At 42.8% G+C, this 20,842-nt stretch overlaps 2 protein-coding genes across 3 annotated transcripts in view; one reads left to right on the top strand and one right to left on the bottom strand.

Moving 5' to 3' along the window:
- Nucleotides 1-7,123: 7,123 nt before the first annotated feature.
- Nucleotides 7,124-9,317, bottom strand: LOC133499933 (glial cell line-derived neurotrophic factor-like). The gene is made up of 2 exons (XM_061818377.1): nucleotides 8,962-9,317; nucleotides 7,124-7,816 (listed from the first exon to the last, which is right to left on the bottom strand). The coding sequence occupies exons 1-2, from the start codon at nucleotides 9,152-9,154 to the stop codon at nucleotides 7,317-7,319; spliced, it is 693 nt and encodes a 230-aa protein (XP_061674361.1). The 5' UTR covers nucleotides 9,155-9,317; the 3' UTR covers nucleotides 7,124-7,316.
- The window catches only part of LOC133499932 (pikachurin), a 36,215-nt gene continuing 24,506 nt past the window's right edge, over nucleotides 9,134-20,842 (top strand). Inside the window, exons 1-3 of one of the 2 annotated variants that reach the window (XM_061818375.1) lie at nucleotides 9,134-9,221; nucleotides 9,295-9,417; nucleotides 18,451-18,560. In XM_061818375.1, coding sequence (XP_061674359.1) covers nucleotides 18,522-18,560 — 39 coding nt within the window. In that variant the 5' untranslated portion in view covers nucleotides 9,134-9,221; nucleotides 9,295-9,417; nucleotides 18,451-18,521. Of the gene's footprint in view, nucleotides 9,222-9,294; nucleotides 9,418-12,515; nucleotides 12,732-18,450; nucleotides 18,561-20,842 lie in introns of those variants that run through there. The other variant, XM_061818374.1, reaches the window with a different exon arrangement.

Below are 20,842 nucleotides of genomic sequence, written 5' to 3'. Positions count from 1 at the left end.
TCGTTGAGCTTCATGTCCCGTTCGAGTACTCCCGTATCCCTGATCGACAACCCGTGTGTACCGACCTTCAACCCCGTAAGCCCGACTCCTTTGATACTTCTGCCTGCTTCGATCGTTCTCCCGTGTACCGACGCCCGCCCGCCTGCTCACCTGGTCTCTTCGCCCGACGTCCCAACTACCGCTGCTGCACCTGACTGCCTGCTCGATCCCCGACCGCGGAATGATAAACGTTTCTCCCCGAACTACCTTGCATCGTCAGAGTCCTGCATTTGGGTCCTACTCCCGTTCCGACGGGTCGTGACACTACACACGGATCTGGTGAGTAAGTCGTCGAGATTTACACAGAAAAGTTTGAAAGTGTGTAAAAGTCTGGATGTATCTGAATACTTTGTTGCTGGATCTGTTCTCAATCAGGAAGAAATCCCACATAGTGACAGTTTTGACAGCTTGTGAACGCGCAAGTGTGTTCGGCGACACGTTAACCTTTGCCGGAATCCATCGGTCTTTTCAGCTCATATTCAATACAAATACCAAAATTTCATTAACTATGATTGGGGGGGAGGTACACTGAAGCGATTTGCAGCCACACTTAACCTGCGTAAACCTCTGTGACAGACCAACTTGCCATTATAAATACTTTTTGGTAATTTGAGATTGAGAAGAATAATTCTGACCTGAAATGAAGCGATCGCTACACAGTCGTGTGTATTTGGCTGGGCACCATCCATCACATTTATTTGCCGAAATCCGTCAATCTTTTCAGCTGCTATTCCGTAGAATGACCTCTTTGAATATCTGTCTCCTCTGTTGTAACAACACAACAAGACTCTGGCATTGTGAATATTCTGCTCCGGTTCAACGTCCCCCACACTGTCGAGCGGCTCTTTTTGCCCGGCAATTTGGTGCCCTGAAAATGATGACGTCACGTGCACGAGCTCGATAGCAGCCCAAGCGAACGGGGTGCAAAAAGGCAGTTTCCTGCCTTTAAGTATTGGCACTGTCCCTCAAACAGCGTAGTCAGTGAAAAGCATTATTGGAACCCGGAATCATTGATCTCTAATTGAATCATCAAGCTAAACATTGCTCTTCACTTGCGTTTGTTCCCTTCGATATTGTTATGGGTGTGTGTGTGCATGCAATAAGCTATTTGTCAGGCTAAAGTTGGTATTTGTGAATTTATTTCGCATAAAACTCTTGACTGGCTCGTGGTGGCTTTCTGGTCACGTTCTTTGGTTCCTAAAGTAATTTAGTGACTTTGCAGGTTCATGAGTATTGGTTACCCACTAAGGTTTCTTTTATAGACAACTACTACAATAAAAACTGACTTCTACTAGACAATTTCTACTGCAAAAGCACTACAATTTTTAGTATACAACTGTTACTACTAGCATGGAAGTGTGTGTGTGTTCCACACATGTGGCCAGCTTTCCTGGCGTATATCATGTTTCCTTTCGCGCCGTCTCCGCCTAGCCAGGGGTCACAACAGCCCACCAGGGGTCATCGGAAGGTGGTTGTCTGCGAGCAAAGGTCACGGCGAGGTCGCGAGTGTGCACGGCATGAACCGCTTACTCCGTGTTGTCGCTCCGCGAGTCAGTTAACGTCTTAGTCGCGGGATCCATTTCAGGGTGTCTTCACCCTACAGGAGGTGAAACAGATGTCTGACGGAGGGCTGGCAGCTCGTAAATACCTGTGGAGGTATTTTTAGAATCTTAACAGAATTCTCCACAGTTCCCGTCTTTTTCATCGATTCAAAGGATTCCTGTGCATGCACGTCGGCCGCAATATTAGGTCCACCTGCGCCGTCTTAGGAAATCCAATTCAAGGAATTTGAATGTGCTCCGTTGGCGTCGATGTTCTAAGACCTTGTCGAGATCTTTTACGTAAATAAGGAAGCCAAAATACATCAACGCCGTAATGTCAACATCCACAACAACATTTGACCTTATCGACATCAAAGTCACCAACAATAACATCAATAATTGTGTGAAATTGTACAATTTATATTTGCTTTTTATAGTGTGTAACCTCCTGTGTATTTTTTTTTTATTTCCTGCACTATAAGGCGCACCTTCAATGAATGGCCTATTTTAAAACCTTTTTTCATATATAAGGCGCACTGCACTACAAGGCGCATAGAACAGAGGCTGCAGTTACGTTATCCAACCATTAGATGGAGCTGCACTAAAGGCTCAATAATCCATGTATAAGGCGCACCTTCAATGATGGATTATTTTATTTTTTTTCCATATATAAGGCGCATAGAACAGAGGCTGCGGTTACGTTATGCATCCACCTGATGGAGTTGAACTAAAGGCTCAATATTGATCCATGTATAAGGCGCACCCGATTATAAAGCGCACGGTCAGCTTTTGAGAAAATGAAAGGCTTTTAGGTGGACCTTATAGTGTGGAAAATACGGTACACTATCAGCGGTTTAGTTTAGGATGGCTGGTCCCTCTTCTTATTGCATTCAAACCGCTTGAGGCCATCCTCCTCCGTTTGTTTTCTCACAGATGAAGATGAGGAAGCGTCGCCCCAACCCGGTCGTCACAGGACTGGTCGCCCCCAGAGCGTGCAGACCGTCAATAGATGTACAAACGCGCGGATGGGCGGTATGTGCTCTTTTGGAGTCTTCTCGTACTCCAGCTGACATTTGGCTGGAGGAGCAAAATGAAACAGTTTCACACTATAACATTAAAACAAATGTGCTCTCCTGCTGAGTTGTTGGCCAAAGAAGAAAAATGTCTTTTAAGACGTCTGTCAATCCGCCTCGGCTGGGCCTAGAAATTCTATCCATAAATGTTATGAACAGCATGTTGTAAAAGTTATGTGCTCCCTCCCTCCTATGCGTTGCAGTTAAGAGGTGACTTACGGGTAATTTTTAAATGATTCTGCTTGCACACAAAATTGGAAATATTGGGAATTTTTTTTTTTTTTTGGCATCAAAAATTACATTTATTTGTTGGGGGGTTATCTTTTTTTTTTTTTTTTTCTTGAGCATGATTTTAAGAGAATACACAGGATTTTATTTCCACTGAGGCCAGAACAGAACTTCGTATTTCATGTCTTCAATCATGGGCCGCTATGGTGGCCTTAAAGGGACAAAAGGTGTAAATGTTGCAAACGGTCAATCTTATGTCGGACTACTGTAGATCTTAATATCCCTCTATTTATGGATATTTCGGCTCCGATGAGGCTCTGTGGGATGTTCAAATCGTAATGAGGTGCGATTTATTCTTTTGACCCTGACCTTATTCCAGAAGAATTTCATCATCGTGGATTCAAATATCACCTTGGCTTATTACAATTCGGATTGTGGGGGATGAGCGCCTCTGAAGTTTTTTTTTTTTTTTTTTCTTTAGAAATGGGGAGTTGGAGGTCTGCTTTGCCTCTTGGGGCGCGCTCACTCACGCACGCACGCACTCACGGATCAGTGCAGTGTTTACAGAACAGATTAGAGCAGTTCCACGCGGTACCTCAGCTTCCACATGTGGAAACCATGAGCGGAATGCACAGCTGCGGCGGTGGCAGCGATGCGCCGACGCGCGTGCTCGCCGTGCATCGCGCACCGCGTTTTTAATCTTCATCGGGCTCTGAAAGTTCCTCAGTCCCATCTTGCCGTGATGGTGACACGAGGTTTTACCTGTGGTGCACTTCATTAGGGGCCCGAAAGTGGCAAAATGTTTTGGAAAGCTTCTGAGAGTTCGACTCACAGTTCTGAAGACCCGGGTTCGATCCCGGCCCCACCTGTGTGGAGTTTGCATGTTCTCCCCGTGCCCGTGTGGGATTTTTCCAGGCACTCCGGTATCCTTCCACATCCCAAAACATGCAACATTAATTGGACACTCGAAATTGCCCAGTCGGTTGATTGTGAGTGCGGTTCTTTATCTCGATGTGCCCTGCGATTGGCTGGCGACCAGTTCAGGGTGTAGCCCGCCTCCTGCCCGTTGACAGCAGGGATAGGCTCCAGCATTCCCCGTGACCCTCGTGAAGATAAGCGGCAAAGAAAATGGATGAATGGACGGATTGCATATCTGGAATCAGCAATACCTATGAAATGCCACTAGGTGTCAGTGTTGATCTGCTCCAATTCATGTCTGTCAGCCATCTTTGCGCGGCAAGTCCTTTTACTTTATTTGAGTTTTTTATTTTTTTTTAAACGGGGTGATTAAGTCCGCTGGACACTAGCACGACAGTTAGTATGTCCAAAAGCGCAGGTGCGACACTGACACCCGGCACAACCCATTCTTGGGTTCCGCTTCAATATTTAAACGTCTCCCAGGTGATTCGGTTACAATTTGCGAACCGCAACTGTGACTCACTCCAACACCTGTCAACGCGCCACAGGAAGTTCCTCTTTTTTTTTGTCCTCTACGCTGACTTAGGTTTCAAGTATATTTATGTGCTAAAACTCATTTTCTGTATCGATAGCTTTTTGGCTAACATATTCAACATAAACAAAACCGATACTTTTATTTACTTTGTTTTATTGATTTTACTTTTGTGTATTTTGCACCTGCTGGTCACAAGATCCGCTAACAGAAACGCGATCGATGGTTCATTAGGAGCTTGTTTGACACTCTGGACAAAAGAATTATTGCGCTAATGACGAGATCGTCTTGCTAATTGTCTCCTACTTTTACACACTGGCTAGCAATAATACGCCTTCTTACATTGCAGTCTTCAGACTCAGTGATTGAGGTAGGATTAAATAAAATCTCTGACTTTTCTTTTTTTTTTTTTTTTAAATTTTGGATATTAATGTTATTTTCCCCTTTCACATCTACGTAAAGTCAAGGGCAGTGTCAGATCCGCATTATTCAATATTTTGATCTTGGTTTTTTTCCGGCCTCTGCGATTTGCTTTATTCTTAAAATGTTTTCCGCCAGGATTAACTCTCATCAACTTCCACAGAAAAAAAAAAATAAAAGCATCACACTCTTAAGATTACAGCTATCTTTATTTTGAAAAAAAAAAACGACTTTTTAAACGTTTTAATTTCTTTGAAAAATCAGTTTGTTTTAAAATGATAATTTTCCTCAAAAAAAAACCCGCAAATTTCCCATTTTTATCTTGGCAAAATACATTATTTTCTCAAATTAAGACTTTTCTTTAAAAAAATGCCAGTACAGTAGTAGACGATTATTGCTCATATAATTTATTTATTTCAATTTGAGGCGCTCAGCCAAACACAATTTTTGATAAAATGCAACATATTTTTTCATGCCTGATTAGATTTCAAAGCTCGGGTGGCTGAGCTGAGCCAATCACCGATAACATCAAATATCAAGCCCAACCCATTACTTTTGCCAATAATCCTCGTCTCAAATCAACCGGATTTATGGAAGTAAATTAGTGCCACCAGGATTTGAATTTGAAATGCCTCAGAAAACAGGATTGGAATTGGATCAGTTTTATAAATAGTGACTAGTTTTATTTCAGTGTAACTTTTTGACGTTAACAATTGAACCGGTTACAATTCGCTGTCTAAAATTCAGTCTGTGCCACCAGGCAGGGTTACTGCAGGTCAGAACCAAACACCCAGCCAATCGCGGTTCCGCTTACTTAGTATGTGACATCACTTGACGAACAGTGAATTTAAAAACAGCGGAATGTTCCCAGTTGAATTGTTAACATTGAAACGTTACACTAAAATACAACTATTGAAAATGTGATCACTTGACATTTTAAATTCAAATCCTGTTTTTTGTGGCAATTCAAATTCTGGTGGCACTAATTTACTTCCATACGGAATCATCATTGTCAAATCCGACATTTTGTTGTGCGCACGACAGATCACAATTTAACTCCGATCACGTTCAAATTTTGCATGTTTGTAACCGTAGGTTAGAACTCAACCCTGGCCAAAAATGTTGTGTGTGTGTGTGTGTGTATATATAATATATATATATATATATTTATTTACTTAACAAACAGTTTCACAAACAAATTGTCGATACCTCACTTTGTGGATTTTTTTTTTTTTTTTTTTAACTAAATTGATGTAGGTTTTTAAGCTGGCAACCGCTTTTAGTATTTATGGAAGGGATCCCAACAGGTGGGAGTGTTTATGGTAAACTCGTCATTCTCGATGGGGGGAAACAAGACACGTTTGTTCCAAAGACGAACGCTAATAAATGCCACTCGAGAGCGGGATTTACTTTTCCCCGTAGCTTTTAGTTGCGAGGCGTTGAATCAAGAACAGAGGGATCGCTTTGCTTTTCGTCCCAAAAGAAAAACAAATCGGAGATGTTTTGTGTTATTTTGTTGTATTTCAGACGATATTTGCCTGTCTCTTATTGCAAACAACTGAAAGCTTTTTCATCTGGATTCTTACCTTTTGGCGCAAAAGAAAGATGCCACAGGAATAAATAGCTGGTTTTCATTTTATCCAAATAAAAAATAAATATAAATAAGTTAATACAGCCACGATTTCATAAATATTTACTGTATGCTTGCCGTCCAGCCATTTCAAAAATGTGTATCTCCAAATTTCATCTTTCTGACAAATTTCTAGGCAAGAATTAGGAGGAACGTAAAAAAACGCTCAAATCCAGGAAGAAATTTGGAAATACACGATTTTCATCACACAAACTAAAAAAAAAAAATCAAAGAATTTGGAAATCAAACAAAATATTCATTTACATTTGAAACGTGGTGCATAAAATGAATGTTGTACCAGATAAAAACACAATATATGGAAATGTATTTTTACAAAACCAAAAAAGAGTACAGATGTATTTGTTTTCCTCAGTTAAAAAAAATGGACATACTGATGTTGGGTTCCATTAAAAACTTTTTTTTTTTTTTTTTTTTTAAATACACATGAAGTTTTGAGCAACAATGTTTCATCTATCAGGAACAGAGTAGTTATTTTGTTCCTAGAATAGAAAAAAAATCTAATTGAATGCTCTCCATGCATTTTTTTTTTTTTTTTTATTGTAATTTTTCTCTTTTTGTCTGGCCTTAATTTAAATTTGCAGATCCATTTTTTTTTCAATAAATTGTCAAAAGGAGAAATTTTAGTCTTGCTGTATCCAAAGAAAATGGAGGTACATGCTTTTCATCAATTGAATAAAAATTCTAGATGAAATTTTTTTTTTTTCCCCCCATCAATCTTAAAATCGTATTTTCCCTTGGCTTAAACCCCAATGACGATTTTGGACATACGGTACTGTGGATGGGTTCCACCCTTCGAGAATTCTTCAGTTTTTTTTTTGAATTCACGAGAAACTAGTCGTGAAATTTGGAGATACTATACTTGCTTTTCATCAGACAGCGACATAAACGTGTCAAAGTCAACGGCTTTCAGTCGCTCACACGCAAGCGCACTTCCTGGCCGAGTGTTTCCGGAGCGTGTGGTAGACCAGGTTGTCGTCCAGGAAGGAGAGGTTGTCGTCGAACGCCACCGGGCGGCAACACGGCTGCGGCGGCGCGTCCTTGGCGGGCAGCCTCCCGCGTCGGGCCAGGTGTCGGAGGATCTTGTCGTAGTTGGTCTCCGACTTCCTGCAGGGTCCCGCGCAGTACCTGAAGATCATCTCCTCGCCCGAGAGGTAGCCCAAACCCAGGTCGGTCACGTTGAGCCGGACCTGCAGGAGCGCGCAGCCCGGGGCCCGCCCGCCGCCCGCCTTCCGTCCCCTCGCGACCGGGCGCCCCCTCCTCTGGCTCGACCCGGTCGTCCTCTCGCGCCTGGGCTGAGACCTGATGCCGCGGTTGCGCCCGGACTCGGTGGGCGAACCTCGGATTCTGCCGACGGTCGCCTTGATCAAGTCCGCCGCCCGGCGGAAGTCGGCCGGGATGTGTTCCTCCGCGAAGTCTAAAGGCAAAAACAGATGACGGCGGTCTTTGGTGAATCCTGTCTTCAATGGAGCAAGAACAGCATGACTGATGTCGCCTGTGGGAAACTGAACTACATTTATCGATGAATGGCTGTCTCAGCATTCCCAGGAATTTTCACTTCCATAGTGACACTCGTGGGAATCTTTGTCACCCAGCATTCATTTTTTTTTTTTTTTTAAACATTAGTAAGGAGTGTGTCTCAGCATTCCCACTGGAATCCTGCAAATGTCAATGCTTGATTCTCAGCATTACCATCATAAGTGTTTTTGCATGTGCGTGTGTATGAATGCTTGTGCTTCAGCATTCCCGCTGAAATATTTTTTTTTATATGTAGGTAGCTGTGATTGTCTTTTCCATTTCCACGTTTTTTAATCACTGTGAATGGGAACGCTTGTCTCTCAGCATTCATAGCGAAATGCTTTGAACACACTAAAATGCAATTGCTTTCCTCTCAGTGTTCTCCACAATTGTAAAATTTGTGTGAATGCTTGATTTGCAGCATTCCCCACATTTGTCAACTTCAAAACATTTGCGTGAATGCTTGTCTCAGCATTCCACTATTTTTCTGGCCATAGTTAGCCGAATCTACATTGTTGTTTTGGCATTCCTGCTATTTTTAATACATGGAAGCAATAATGTGAATTCTTGTTTCTCAGCATTCAAATTGAAGTACTTTGGATGCGCAACGGTGTGAATGCTCATTCTCAGCATTTTTTTTTTTTTTCCAAACCATCGTGTTGTGAGTGTGAGCATTCAGCATTTAGTCACCAACACTTACAGGCATCTAAGAGTATGAATACTCATTACACAGCATGACCAATTTTACAATAGTGACATTTTAAATTTTGTCGACACTTGTCTGTCAGCATTCCGGCTGAAAGTATGAATGGCTTTCACTCAGCATTCGCGGTTCTTTGATTTTACCATTGTAACATTGCTATGATTGTCTCTGAGCGTTCCCACATTTTATTGTATTGATATATTTTGTATTTTTTTTTTTTTTTGAATGGCTTTCTCTCAGCATCGTCACTTTTATTTTATTTTTTTTTGCAATTAGTATGACTACTAGACTCTCTCTCAGAATTCCCCCAGTAATGTACGGCCTCCCAAGCCCATCCTTACATGCGTTTCCCGGGTGGTCCGCATCCTCCCGGCTCCCGCTGAAGCCCCGCGAGGTGACTGACAGGCGGATCCGGATCGGAGGGGTCTCCAGGGGCCTCTCCTCTCCCGAGACGAGCACCCCAGGGGGCCCCGGGCGGGCCCGCGCGGCTCCCAGCACGATCAAACAAGTGGTCAGGCTATGCCATAGCGTCATGGTCCGCTCGGGTCCGCCAGAGGGACATGGCGCGCCTCGGAACCGGCTGCTCTCATCCGGCAGAGAGGTGATTCCCGGGGGGGGGGAAGGAAACAAAATCCTCAAATAATAATAATTTTTAAAAAATCCTTGTTTTGCAGAAGTCTGTCAAGCGTCCCTTCCCGCTGAGCTCAAGTCCACACTGAAGGGGGGAGAACGGGAGGAGGGACGGGCCGTGTTGGTGACGTGGGTCTCCCGGTTCCCGGTGGGTGGAGACTCAACAGGTCAGTGAAAATCTGGTTCCAATCAGTGGGACACAACACGTGCTGCTGCTGCTGCTGCTTCGTGCTGCTTAAAAAAAAAAAAAAACATTGACACATCCTCATCAGAAATGCAGTATGCCGCTCAACATAAATATATTTAGACGGTGACTCGATACTGCCCCCCCCACATTCACTACCCTCCACCCCCACCACTGCATATTGGGAGCATTTTACCTTTGGATTTGATTCAGTAAAATTTTTTGGGGTCATAAATACATTAATTGAGGTAGCACGGTGGATCAGCTGGTAAAGCGTTGGCCTCACAGTTCTGAGGTCCCGGGTTCAATCCCGGACCCACCAGTGTGGAGTTTGCATGTTCACCTTGTGGCTGCTTGGGTTTCCTTCCACATCCCAAAAACATTTGACACTCTAAATTGCCCCTAGGTGTGATTGTGAGTGTGGCTGTTTGTCTCGATGTGCCCTCTGATTGGCTGGCGACCAGTTCAGGGTGCAGTTCAGCACTCCACGCGACCCTCATGAGGATAAGCAGCAAAGAAAATGGCTCGATGGATGGATATACATTTTTTTATTTCTCAAATTTGTTACGGTCAGACGCCACAAAGGTTGCACTTTTTAGCAATAATTCCGAGCTTTATGTTTGGCGCAAGCGCAATACATAAACCAAAGTCAATTTTGACATCAAGCCTTCATTCTGCTAGAAAGTAACAAAAATGTCAGGGAAAGCCTACTAGAACAGATGAACTTTTTTTTTTTTTTTTACAGGCTTAGTTGGTGTCAGGTGTGTGGGGATTCCCAATTGACATGAATTTCAATATAATTGGTTAAAAGGCCGCATCCAGAGCTGTAAGAGGCTGCGCAACCGCATGATGTCATTTTGTTTATTTTTACTTCGATGCTTCAAACAACTTTATTTGTTATTTAAAGATTTACAGGTATTAGTTCACATAAATGCTGAAAGAAACGTTCGTGTCCACGTGTGTAACTGTACTGCATACGTGTGTCCGTACACTTGCCACACACGTGAATCAGATGCTCACATCTACCATCCACTTCACGGGATATTAATTATTGCAATAGCCAGAAAACACCGCTAGGTGACAGGATTGCTCCGCAAGCACACCTCGCTTCCTTCTCTGTTGCCAAGTTGTAGTTTTGACTTAATTTGAACTTTATTCGCCAGAGGTCTGCTTATTTTTATGCTTCAAAACTTTATCTTGAAGTGTTTTAGGACAGCCCGGAGAATATGAATTAACATTTTCTATTGGGGGAAAGGAGGAGGGGGGGGGGCGTTTCCTACCTGGTGGGCTGATTAAAAGCTAAATGTTTATTTTTCTTAAATCAAGTCTAAGTGCATGCAGCTGTTGCCCAAGGTCTCGACGTATAGTATAGACATGATATTAAGACGAGAATGTACAAGACTATCGGTTTTATACCCCCCCCCCCCCATTTTCAAGATCATTTCGGAGAAGCCATTTTCCCCTAAAGTCCAGCGGGATGCAATGCAAGCGATTTATAGAAGCCTGCGGCTGATGCTAACTGTAGCGTGATGAATCGGGTTTGTTTCACACACTTAATTTTTTTGAGAATTATTATCTTGCTTTGTGAAAAGGCTCAATGGAAACTGATCAAAGTAAAATTCTCCAGTGCAGCCAAAACCTCTCTTGGAATCATCAGAAATCTCGTTAGCAACAGCGTGACCTCACATCATCAATTCATACCAAGTGAAGCTAGTTTTGTATAGAAGTAAATATGTGCCCTGTCGATTTGAATTTGAAATATAAAGTGATCACATCACAATAGTTGTATTTCAGCGTAACTTTTCAATGTTAACAATTCAACTGGCTACAAGTCGCTGTCTGAAATTCACCGCCCAAGGGTTACTTCAGGTCAGAACCGAGCAGCCAGCCAATCCAGGTTACGCTTTCTTAATCATGTGACATCACATACTCGTAATAACGTAACAGTAACCCTGCCTGGTGGCAGAGACGGCGAATTTCAGAAAACGAATTGTAGCAACCATTGAAAATGCGATCACTACATTTCAAATTCAAATCCTGGTGGCAATTATTTACTTTCCTCACGCGGGCTAAAAAAGAGAGAAAGAAAGATATCGTTGCATTTGAGTGATATTTCCATGCTATTACTCTCTATTAGAAATAAATGGGAAATAAAAAATCTCAAATATTTTCCAAATTCATGTATGAACAAATTATAATGAACATTTTAGGGTAGATTCAAGTGATTACAAATACCACTACCACTAGTGGGCACTGTTTACCGCTTCTACAACTCACCCCGCCTCAAAAATTAACATTTTCAAAATTAGTACATGATTCCATGATCATCTCAAAAATAGCTCTATATGTATTCAATTAAAAAAAAAACTCCTATAATGCTATTAGATGAAAGAAAACCATACGCAATTAAAATACATGAATATTACATGGTACAACGTGTTAAGGCGATGGCCTCACAGTTCTGAGGACCGAATAGTTATTTATTTTTTGTGTTCATTTTTGGTTAATTAAAAGTCATGCAATTATACACTTTGTTGTGGGGGGGGGGAGAACGATATATTATCAAATCCAAAGTGCGCATTTTATGAATCCTCGTAATGACTCATTTTAGTAATTTTTTTTTTTTTTTTTTTTTGGGGGGGGGGGAGGAATTTGTGTTTGTAGTAGTGTCCCCCCCCACCCCACCCCACCCACCTTGTGGGTCAAGACGCGTGCGGCCTGCCTCCATCTGCGTGCGCGGCCTGCGGAAGGTGCGCGGATTAGACGCCGGTGATCCTCTTATAGCCCCTAAATGGCTCCCGCACGCTGCCGCGTGTGCACCCCCCGGCCTGTCGTCTGCTCCCCGGGACGCACACGCGGGGACCCCACCCATCAATCGCGTCAACGAATAAGTCAAGAAACACGTTAGACGCGCACGCGCGAACGCGCGGCATGCCCACCCGTCTCGCGGCGAGAGCGCGCATTACGCACGGAGGTGAAGGTCTGCGTTCGTGCGTGCACGCCCCCGCAGTGACGTGCCCAACCCAACCCGATGTGATCTTTCGGAGCCTAATCTCCTCAGCTCTCCTCCTCCTCCCGCTTCATCGCGTAACTTTATGAGTCGTCTCGGCCAGGACGTGTCGGCGGCGCCTTTCGGGCTCGGTTTTTGGGCGCGTACGATGAGCATCTGAGCGCCCTGCGGGAGAGCGATGGCGAGCCGCAGCTGCGCACGGACTCGGACGTGCACTTTGTTGCTGCACTTTGTCCTCTTCGCGGTGTGCTGCTTGGCCGCCAGGAGGTCCAGTGCCAGGAGAGCCGGTCAGTGAAGCGCAGTCTTTTGTCGTCGCCTTGCTCGCCCCAAAAACTTCTTCTTTTTTTTTTTTTTTTTTTTTTTTAAATAATTTCATTTCATTGCACTGATGGGCGGGGGTTCCAATTTGGGGACCGCGCGTCCAAAATCTGTACTGTGTCACTTTGTATGTAGTTCACGTGTTTTGTTATCATTTTGGTCATGTTTGATATATGTCCGTATTATGGGTTATGTGATCTATTTTTCATTCATTTTATTTCATTTCTAAATTTTGCTACTAAATCTGCCGACGGTATCGAACGTGAGTGCGTGTGGTTATGTAGAAAGCATGATGGTGAATTCTATGACCGTATGGAAATGACTCCGACTTTTGTTTGTCTTTATTTTATTTAAAAGTGTGCTTCGTGTGCATGCTTTTTTTTGGTACAAGTCTGTGCAAATGATCATGTGCATAAGTGTCCTATTCTTTGTGTGTCTGTGTGTGAACCAAATCTATCTTTGTATCTATCTGCACACCTATCTATATTTTTAGACCTGTATCTCTTTATCTGCCCGTCTGTCTGTCAATCTCTCTGGCTAGCGAGCCAGCGGTAACTTTTTGAAAGTGTCCCTTTGAAGATGGAAGTATCACACAATGAGGTACAGTGAAAGGAAGAAAAAGAATACGTAGTCTGCTTGAATTAATAACCAAAAAAAAGTGTTTTCAAATTTTTGTAGACAAAAAACATTCCGGCAGCAAAGTGGACCAGCTGGTAAAGCGTTATCATCACAGTCCTGAGGTCCTCGGTTCAATCCCGGACCCGCCTGTGTGGAGTTTGCATGTTCTCCCCGTGACTGCGGTTTCCTCGCACATCCCAAAAACATGCAACATTTATTGGACACTCGAAATTCCCCCGAGGTGTGATTGTGAGTGCGGCTGTTTGTCTCCAGGTGCCCTGCGATTGGCTGGCAACCAGTTCAGGGTGTACTCCGCCTCCTGCCCGTTGACAGCTGGGATAGGCTCCAGCACTCCCCGTGACCCTTGTGAGGATAAGCAGCAAAGAAAATGGATGGATGGAAAAAACATTCCCAGGGAGGAAATAGTAAAGGAGCCTTTAATTCTCATTTAGGGAGTAACAGCCTCAAGCAAACGTTTCCTGTCCGTGCAGAAATTTTGAAAGCATTCATCTTTACCAAACTCTCGCTGTTCAGAAAGATTTCGGGCATGTCTGCTGCGAATAGTTCTCTTGAGGTCGTTCCAAAGAATCTAAATTGGGTTGAAGTCCGGACTTCATACAGAAGGCCTGCTGGACAATTGTATACAAATGATCTTAAACTTAAGAAAGTTCAGCACTGTTGATTCTCTTCCAAAGGAGCGGCGGATCACTGCAAGAGCACACCGCAGAATGCTCAATGTGGTAAAAAGAAGAGAAAAAGACAGAACCCGTGAGAGGGTTGGCTTAAGACTTACACACTGGGACATGGCAACGTGTCTATCATCAAATCTATCATATGCAAATCAGTAAAAGCATCGAAAGACACCAACGAGAAAGTTTTTTCTGTCCATTTTTTTTTTTTTATTTTATTTGCTAAGCAGCACTTGGATGTTCCACTGCTCAACTTGCAAAATATTCTGTGGACAGAGGAAACCAAATGTGAATTGTTTAGGAAGAACGAACAACGCCACGTGTGGAGGAAAACGCGCACACCAACATCAAAACCTTATCCTGACCGTGACACGTCGCGTTGGGAGCATCATGGTATGCAAAATGGGGGTGCTTTGCAACCCAAGGGCCTGGACAGATTTCAGGTCATCAATGGAGAAATGAATTTTGAAGTTTATGAAGATATCTCGCAGATGAACTTGAGGCTGCTTGTCTAACTGTTGGAGCTCAAAGAGGAGGAGATAGTTTGCAACCGGACGAGAATTGGTCAAAAACCCAGAAGCGAACAACAACAGAAGGGAAAATACATGTTCCGGAATGATCCAATCAAAGTCCTGACCTCAACCTGCTTGAGCATGTCCTTAAGAGAACTATTCACAGCAGATGTTCCATTTTGGGAGGGGTGGGGTCATCATTTTTTTTTTTTTTTAAATCCATAAAAATGCTTAATGGTGACATTTTCCTACTTATTCATGTTTTTCATCAACGACAAAAAAAAGTTGCATCAATGAATGGGATTTTTTTCTCATGGCAATTTAATGGCTGTCAATTATTCACACATTTTCATTATTTATGGTTGTGCCAATAGAGGGGTCCACTAACACCAACTAGTCTGTTCCGCCCCCCAGCCCCCTCCAGTACCTGCCCACACTGGGCGCCGTCTTTGTTTTCTCGTCACCGGGACGTTTTCCCAGCGCCGTACCCCCGCCCCGTACCGCCGTGCCCCCTTTCGCTTCACATCACATCTCGCCGGTTCGATCCCTCAGGCTGCGCGCGAGTCGCGCTCGCCAGACACTGTCGCGTCTGTCTTCTCGCCACGCAGTCCACGCCGTCACGTGCCGCTCGCTGACATTTGGACCTGTGGGGTGGTCTTTGATGAGGGAAGGGGGGGGGGGGGTGCGTGTCACTCTGCATCAATCACGTCAATGTTAGCATTAGCATTAGCATAGGCACAGATGTTCAAGGGGCACAACAATGGCACGTCTGAGGTTGAACACAATCAATTCTGATAGGCTGGTGGCCCTGCGATTTCTTCTTCTTCATCTTTTTCTTTCGGCTTGTCCCGTTCGGGGTCGCCACAGCGTGTCATCTTTTTCCATCTTGTGATTTTTAATTCAACCGCTATTTGACGTTAGCGGTAACAAAGGCCCACCCTCTAAGGTCGAACAGGAGGCCGAGGTGGGCCACTGATTTTATTTCAAAGCGTTTTTTTTTTTTTTGTCACCAAAGTCATGCAAGTATACAAAGAAGTTCAACGCTGTAAAATATCAAATATGTCACATCATGTCAAAGCAATCCACTGATACCAGGCGAATGCGCCGCCCGGGTGAAAAGCGTCGTCCGATGCCGCGGCGTCACCTGCTTTGAAGAAAAAAAAATCCAATATTTTTGCAGTGTTTGGGCTGAAACCACTTTTGAGCTTTTTTATTGATTTCCCACTGAAGTCTGTGTCCCGCCGCTGACATTTTCCCCTTTGAGATATTAAGGCTGCGCCGAAACGCTGTACACTCATTAAAATGGCTTCCTGGCGCTTTTTAGGCCCCACCGGCCCACCATTGATCTCCTCAGACGAGCAAGGGCCACATGAGTCACTCCGTCCTACTTATCATCCCTGGAATTGAAAGAGGGAGGGATGGATGGATGGATGAGTGAATAGATGGAAGATGAATGGATAAAGGATGGATGTTGATTGAATTTGTGGTTGATGAATGAAGGAGGCGGCACGGTGGTTCCGCTGGTAAAACGTTGGCCTCACAGTTCCGAGGACCCGGGTTCAATCCCGGCCCCGCCTGTGTGGAATTTTCATGTTCTCCCCGTACCGTGTGGGTTTTCTCCGGGCACGGTTTCCTCTCGCATCCCAGAAACATGCAACATTAATTGGACACTTTAAATTGCCCATAGGTGTGATTGTGAGTGCGACTGTTTGTCTCGACGTGCCCTGCGATTGGCTGGCAACCAGTTTACGGTGTACCCCGCCTCCTGCCCGTTGACAGCTGGGATAGGCTCCAGGACTCCCTTTTGAGGATAAGCGGCGAAGGTGATGGATGGATGGCTGGAGGGTTAATGATGGACAGAACAATAAATGAATGAATGGAAGACAGTTTGCGGCTATATAAGGGATGGCTGGATGAACAAATATATGAAAGGATTAATGGCTCATGGATGAATCGATGGATGGATTGCTGAAGGGTGGAGAGGTTGGATGGGTGACCAGATTGGATGAACTGATGAACGCTGAGTGGAAGGAAGGATGATGAACTAATGATTAATGAATGATTGAAATATTGGATGACGGGCTGGGTTTTGGGACGTATGATGTCATGTTTTTGTGTACCACTTCAAACTGGTCTTTTGTTGCCAGGCAGAACCCAGAAGGACACTAAAAGCTTGTTACGCTTCATTGGAAACGTGGAGGTGGGGGGTGGGGGACAGACGCACAAGGTTTTGCCAAACTCAATCTCCTCGCTGCTGGTACTTAGTCGGGGCTTTTTCAGAGTTCTCTCCCATGGACATCTCCAGGGCGAGGCTATACGTCTGCCCTCTACGTCCGAGTGTCTATGATTTGTGTCAAATCAGGTGCATCCCATACAAACCACTCAGGTGTCGAAATACTATCCGGTCGGTGTGTTTATACTCATCCGCACAGGATAGGAGCAAAGTTTGGCACCCCTGCCATAGACAACGCTCGGTGTGGTCTTTTGTCACTAGGCAGAATTCCGGGGTTCATCATTATTCGTCCAATCAAAAATGCCGCTGTTTCCAATTTGATGCAGTGGCCCTCGGCCTCCAGTTTTGGGGATTGTTCATAAGTGTCTTGTTTTGGGTGATGCGTTCAATTTATCATGATTGTGACCAGGATTATTATTGTCCAAAACTGAGTGTGGTTGATTTCTGTGTCTGTTTCTTTTAAGTCAATAAAAAGTCCCATTGACTAGTCACCATGTAATAACTTCCTCAGCTGCTCAGCATCACAGCGTGACTTGTCAGGAATAGAGCTCGTGCATATACGTCATAAAATCACGTGACTTTTGTTTATGTCGCCATATTGCCGGTCAAGCTAAGCATTCCTCAACGCTAAGTCCGTTGGAGACGACAGGGAAACGTGTCTCGTAGCACGACGTCCAGAGTCTTGTCCGGTACCGTCAGACGTTTAGAAGGTGAAAATAAACGACGGCACGTGGGAAAATTAGATGGCCCGTATTTAATGCCGAAGTCGATGTTTTTGCCGATTAAGAAATTGGACTGTAAATTCGCTTCCGCTTGTCTTGGACAAGTGGACCTACACACGGATCTGGTGAATAAGTCGTCAAGATTTACACGGAAAAGTTTGAAATCGTGTAAAAGTCTGGACGCATGCGAATACTTTGTTGCTGGATCTGTTCTCAATCGGGAATAAATTCCACATAGTGACGGTTTTGACAGCTCGTGAACGCGGAAGTGTGTTCGGTGACATGTTAATCTTTGCCGCAATCCAGTGATCTTTTCAGATAGTATTCACTACAAATGACCCCTGGTTTTACACAAACTTGCATTCATTAACTATGATTGAAAACACGGAAGCGATTGCGGCCACACATTAACCTCTGTGAACCTCTGCGACAGCAGATGAACTCAAACTCAAATGAGCCAACTTGGCATTATAAATACTTTTTGCTCATTTGAGATTGAGAAGAATAATTCCTACCTGAAATGAAGCGATCACTATACAGGCGTGTGTGTATTTTGGTTGGGCACCATCCATCACGTTTAATCGCCAAAATCTATCAATATTTTCTGGTCTTTTCAGCTGGTATTCCAAAGAATGACCTCTTTGAATATCTGTCTCGTCTGTCGTGACAACCAAGAGCACAACAGGTCAAGGGTATCGTAAATATTCTCCTCCGGTTCAATGTCCAGCACCTCCGTTTGACCGGCAATATGGCGCCGTGAAAATGGTGACGTCACGTGCATGAGCTCTATAGGAAGACCCTCGTTTACATCTGTTGTTGTTGAATGATATTTTGAGTTGTTCTGTTTTGGTTAGGTTTCGATTTCTTGATTTGGGTCCCATTTCGACCTTTTGGACCTGTTTTGCCCTCTCCAGATCGTTTGAGTCCCCCGTTGGACATCCAGTTGGAAAGCGTCAACTGCAGCGCGTTCAGCGTGCGATGGAAGATGCCGCGGCGACATGTCAGCACCATCACGGGATACAAGGTTGTCACTCGTCTCGTTTTTTTTTTTACGCTTTCAATTGTGGCGACGGCGCGATGGCATGGATTCCAATTTCCCTTCCATCGTCATCATCACATCTTTGCCTTCATTGTGTCCTCACAAAATAAGAAAAAGAACCAAAAACATAATTGAGTTTTGACTTTAAATGCTTACCATAGTAAATTCAGAAAGAGAATGGATAACTTTTATTTTTTTTAATACGTGTGAGGTCAATTAGCTCGATCCCGAAAATAGGAATTAATTCACTGAAATCAGAAATAATTAATACCTTTAATTTAATTGTGAGATATATGATTTAAAAATTGTACTGAAGCTATTTTATAGTCATTTATTTCATAACCTTTTTACTTTTAAATTAAATTAGTTTCTCTAATTGCATTTTAGTACATAATGGAATAATGCATTTTTTATGCCTGAAATGCCATTAAATGGAAAAAAAAGTGCTTAAAATAAATAATATTTAAAACTTGGAGTAAATGAATATATTCTTATAGATATAAATACCATGATTTTATAATCATTCAAGAACATAAAAACAAATCAGGAAAATGCAATGAAATAATCACAAAAGTCTAATACATATATATTCGTAGTGGAAAAAAAATACACAACAATTCTAATCAATGAGTACAAATTCTAGTAAATGAAAATAACAGAAGATAATTTTTAAAAATCATTTAAAATTCAAGCTGAAAAAATCCATGAAATGAAATAAAAAAATTCTGATGAATAACGAGAACTTGAGTATAAATGTCCCCTGAAATGGTAAGCAATCATCACCTTTGAAAAATCATTCAATTATGACATCTTCGAGTAAATGAGTCCAAATTTTAGTACCCTAACAAAAAATTATTAACTGGAGATGGAATGAAAAAAACTATGAATCTATTAAATAATTTCAGAAATTCTAGTAAATTAATTAAAAGGCCATTCAATAATTTCAAAGTTCATAACATATACATAAATGATTATGAAAAAAAGTTCAATATAATTGTTCATTAATATATTTCATCATTTAAATAATGGATTCAATACAACTGCCTTTATGTATTACGGCATATGCAAACAAACGCATGTATCGATGAGATTGTACTTAAAAAAAAAAAAGAATCACGAGACAAAGAATGCAAATTAGCGATAGCATTATTTTGCCATTCTTTCAACTCTGCCATTCCCGTTTCAAGCATTGCAAAATAAAGAAGTGTTGATGGACAGTTTCCACTTTTTTTGGACTGCATTATTACGTCCACGCGAGCCACTCACTCGGGTGGCTTTTAAAGTGCCTGTCGGACAGATTCCGCGTCGGCGGCGCGGCCTTGAGGCGACCAATTGCGTTTCCAAATGGGATTGAACCCCCTTTTAGCGCCATGTTTTTATAAAATGCGCGAGTAGAGCCTCGCTGGACCTCGTTTCAGCCGCCATCGAAAGGTTAAGTAACTCTGCACGGATACTGCCTAACACGTGATCAAAATGTAAAGTGTTATGTGTGCTCTGCGCTTTTTTTTTTTTTGCATTCTTTTTTTCTTTTGCTGCTACTCTAATGGAGAGACGTCAGCAGCAAAAGTAGTAGAAAATGTCACAAATCAAATTGACACTCTCCTGCGAGCACGTCCATTTTCCCTCTCCAGGCTATTAGCGCATGTCCGTCATTCGCGATGTCCAGGTGCGCGTCGGCCTTGGGGGAGCTTGATTTTGTTCATCACTGATGTCATTTAACTTTCTGACCAAGACACAAACCTTTTTTTAAGAGGGGCATAGTTCCTTTGGAGGCAATGTACTGTGAGAACTAATGTGAGTACAGTACAAGATGGGTTCTCGACCACAATCCGTTCCAGAAGGCGGTTCGAGAAGTGATTTGTTCGAAAACCGAATCAATATTTCCCATTACAATCAATGGAAAAAGAAATAATGCGTTCCAAGCCTAAAAAAATTGGGCTTTTTAAAGCATTTTTTTTTTTTAGCTTTTCCTGATCACAAACTGCATAGTAGAATTACATGTATAGTTTAAATACTTCATATAATAAAATAATTTAAGAAATATATTTATTTTTATCTTAAAATGTAGGGTTAGGGTTTGCTAGGCCGGGAGCGCATTGTAACAACAATCTGTAACAACTCGGCCACCAGCCTCGTAAACCTTTTTTGTTTTAACAAAAGTGCAGAATAACATTAAACAAGTAATAATCAGGCCGAAAAAAGCAAAAAAATATATATATATATAAATTTGATATAAAAAGCAACATAAAAAATAATTTACTCGTAAT

Source organism: Syngnathoides biaculeatus, chromosome 4 (genome assembly GCF_019802595.1).
Source record: "Syngnathoides biaculeatus isolate LvHL_M chromosome 4, ASM1980259v1, whole genome shotgun sequence".
In the NCBI taxonomy this organism is placed as follows: domain Eukaryota; kingdom Metazoa; phylum Chordata; class Actinopteri; order Syngnathiformes; family Syngnathidae; genus Syngnathoides; species Syngnathoides biaculeatus.
The sequence above is the reverse complement of the archived record's forward strand: the minus strand, read 5'-3'. Positions and strand labels throughout refer to the sequence as shown.

Bases quoted from the DNA above. Each gene is read 5' to 3' on its own strand.
- LOC133499933 (XM_061818377.1), bottom strand. From the start codon at position 9,154: ATGACGCTATGGCATAGCCTGACCACTTGTTTGATCGTGCTGGGAGCC. The intron at 7,817-8,961 runs GTAAGGATGGGC...TTTTGCCTTTAG, and splicing joins GGACCACCCGGGAAACGCAT to ACTTCGCGGAGGAACACATC.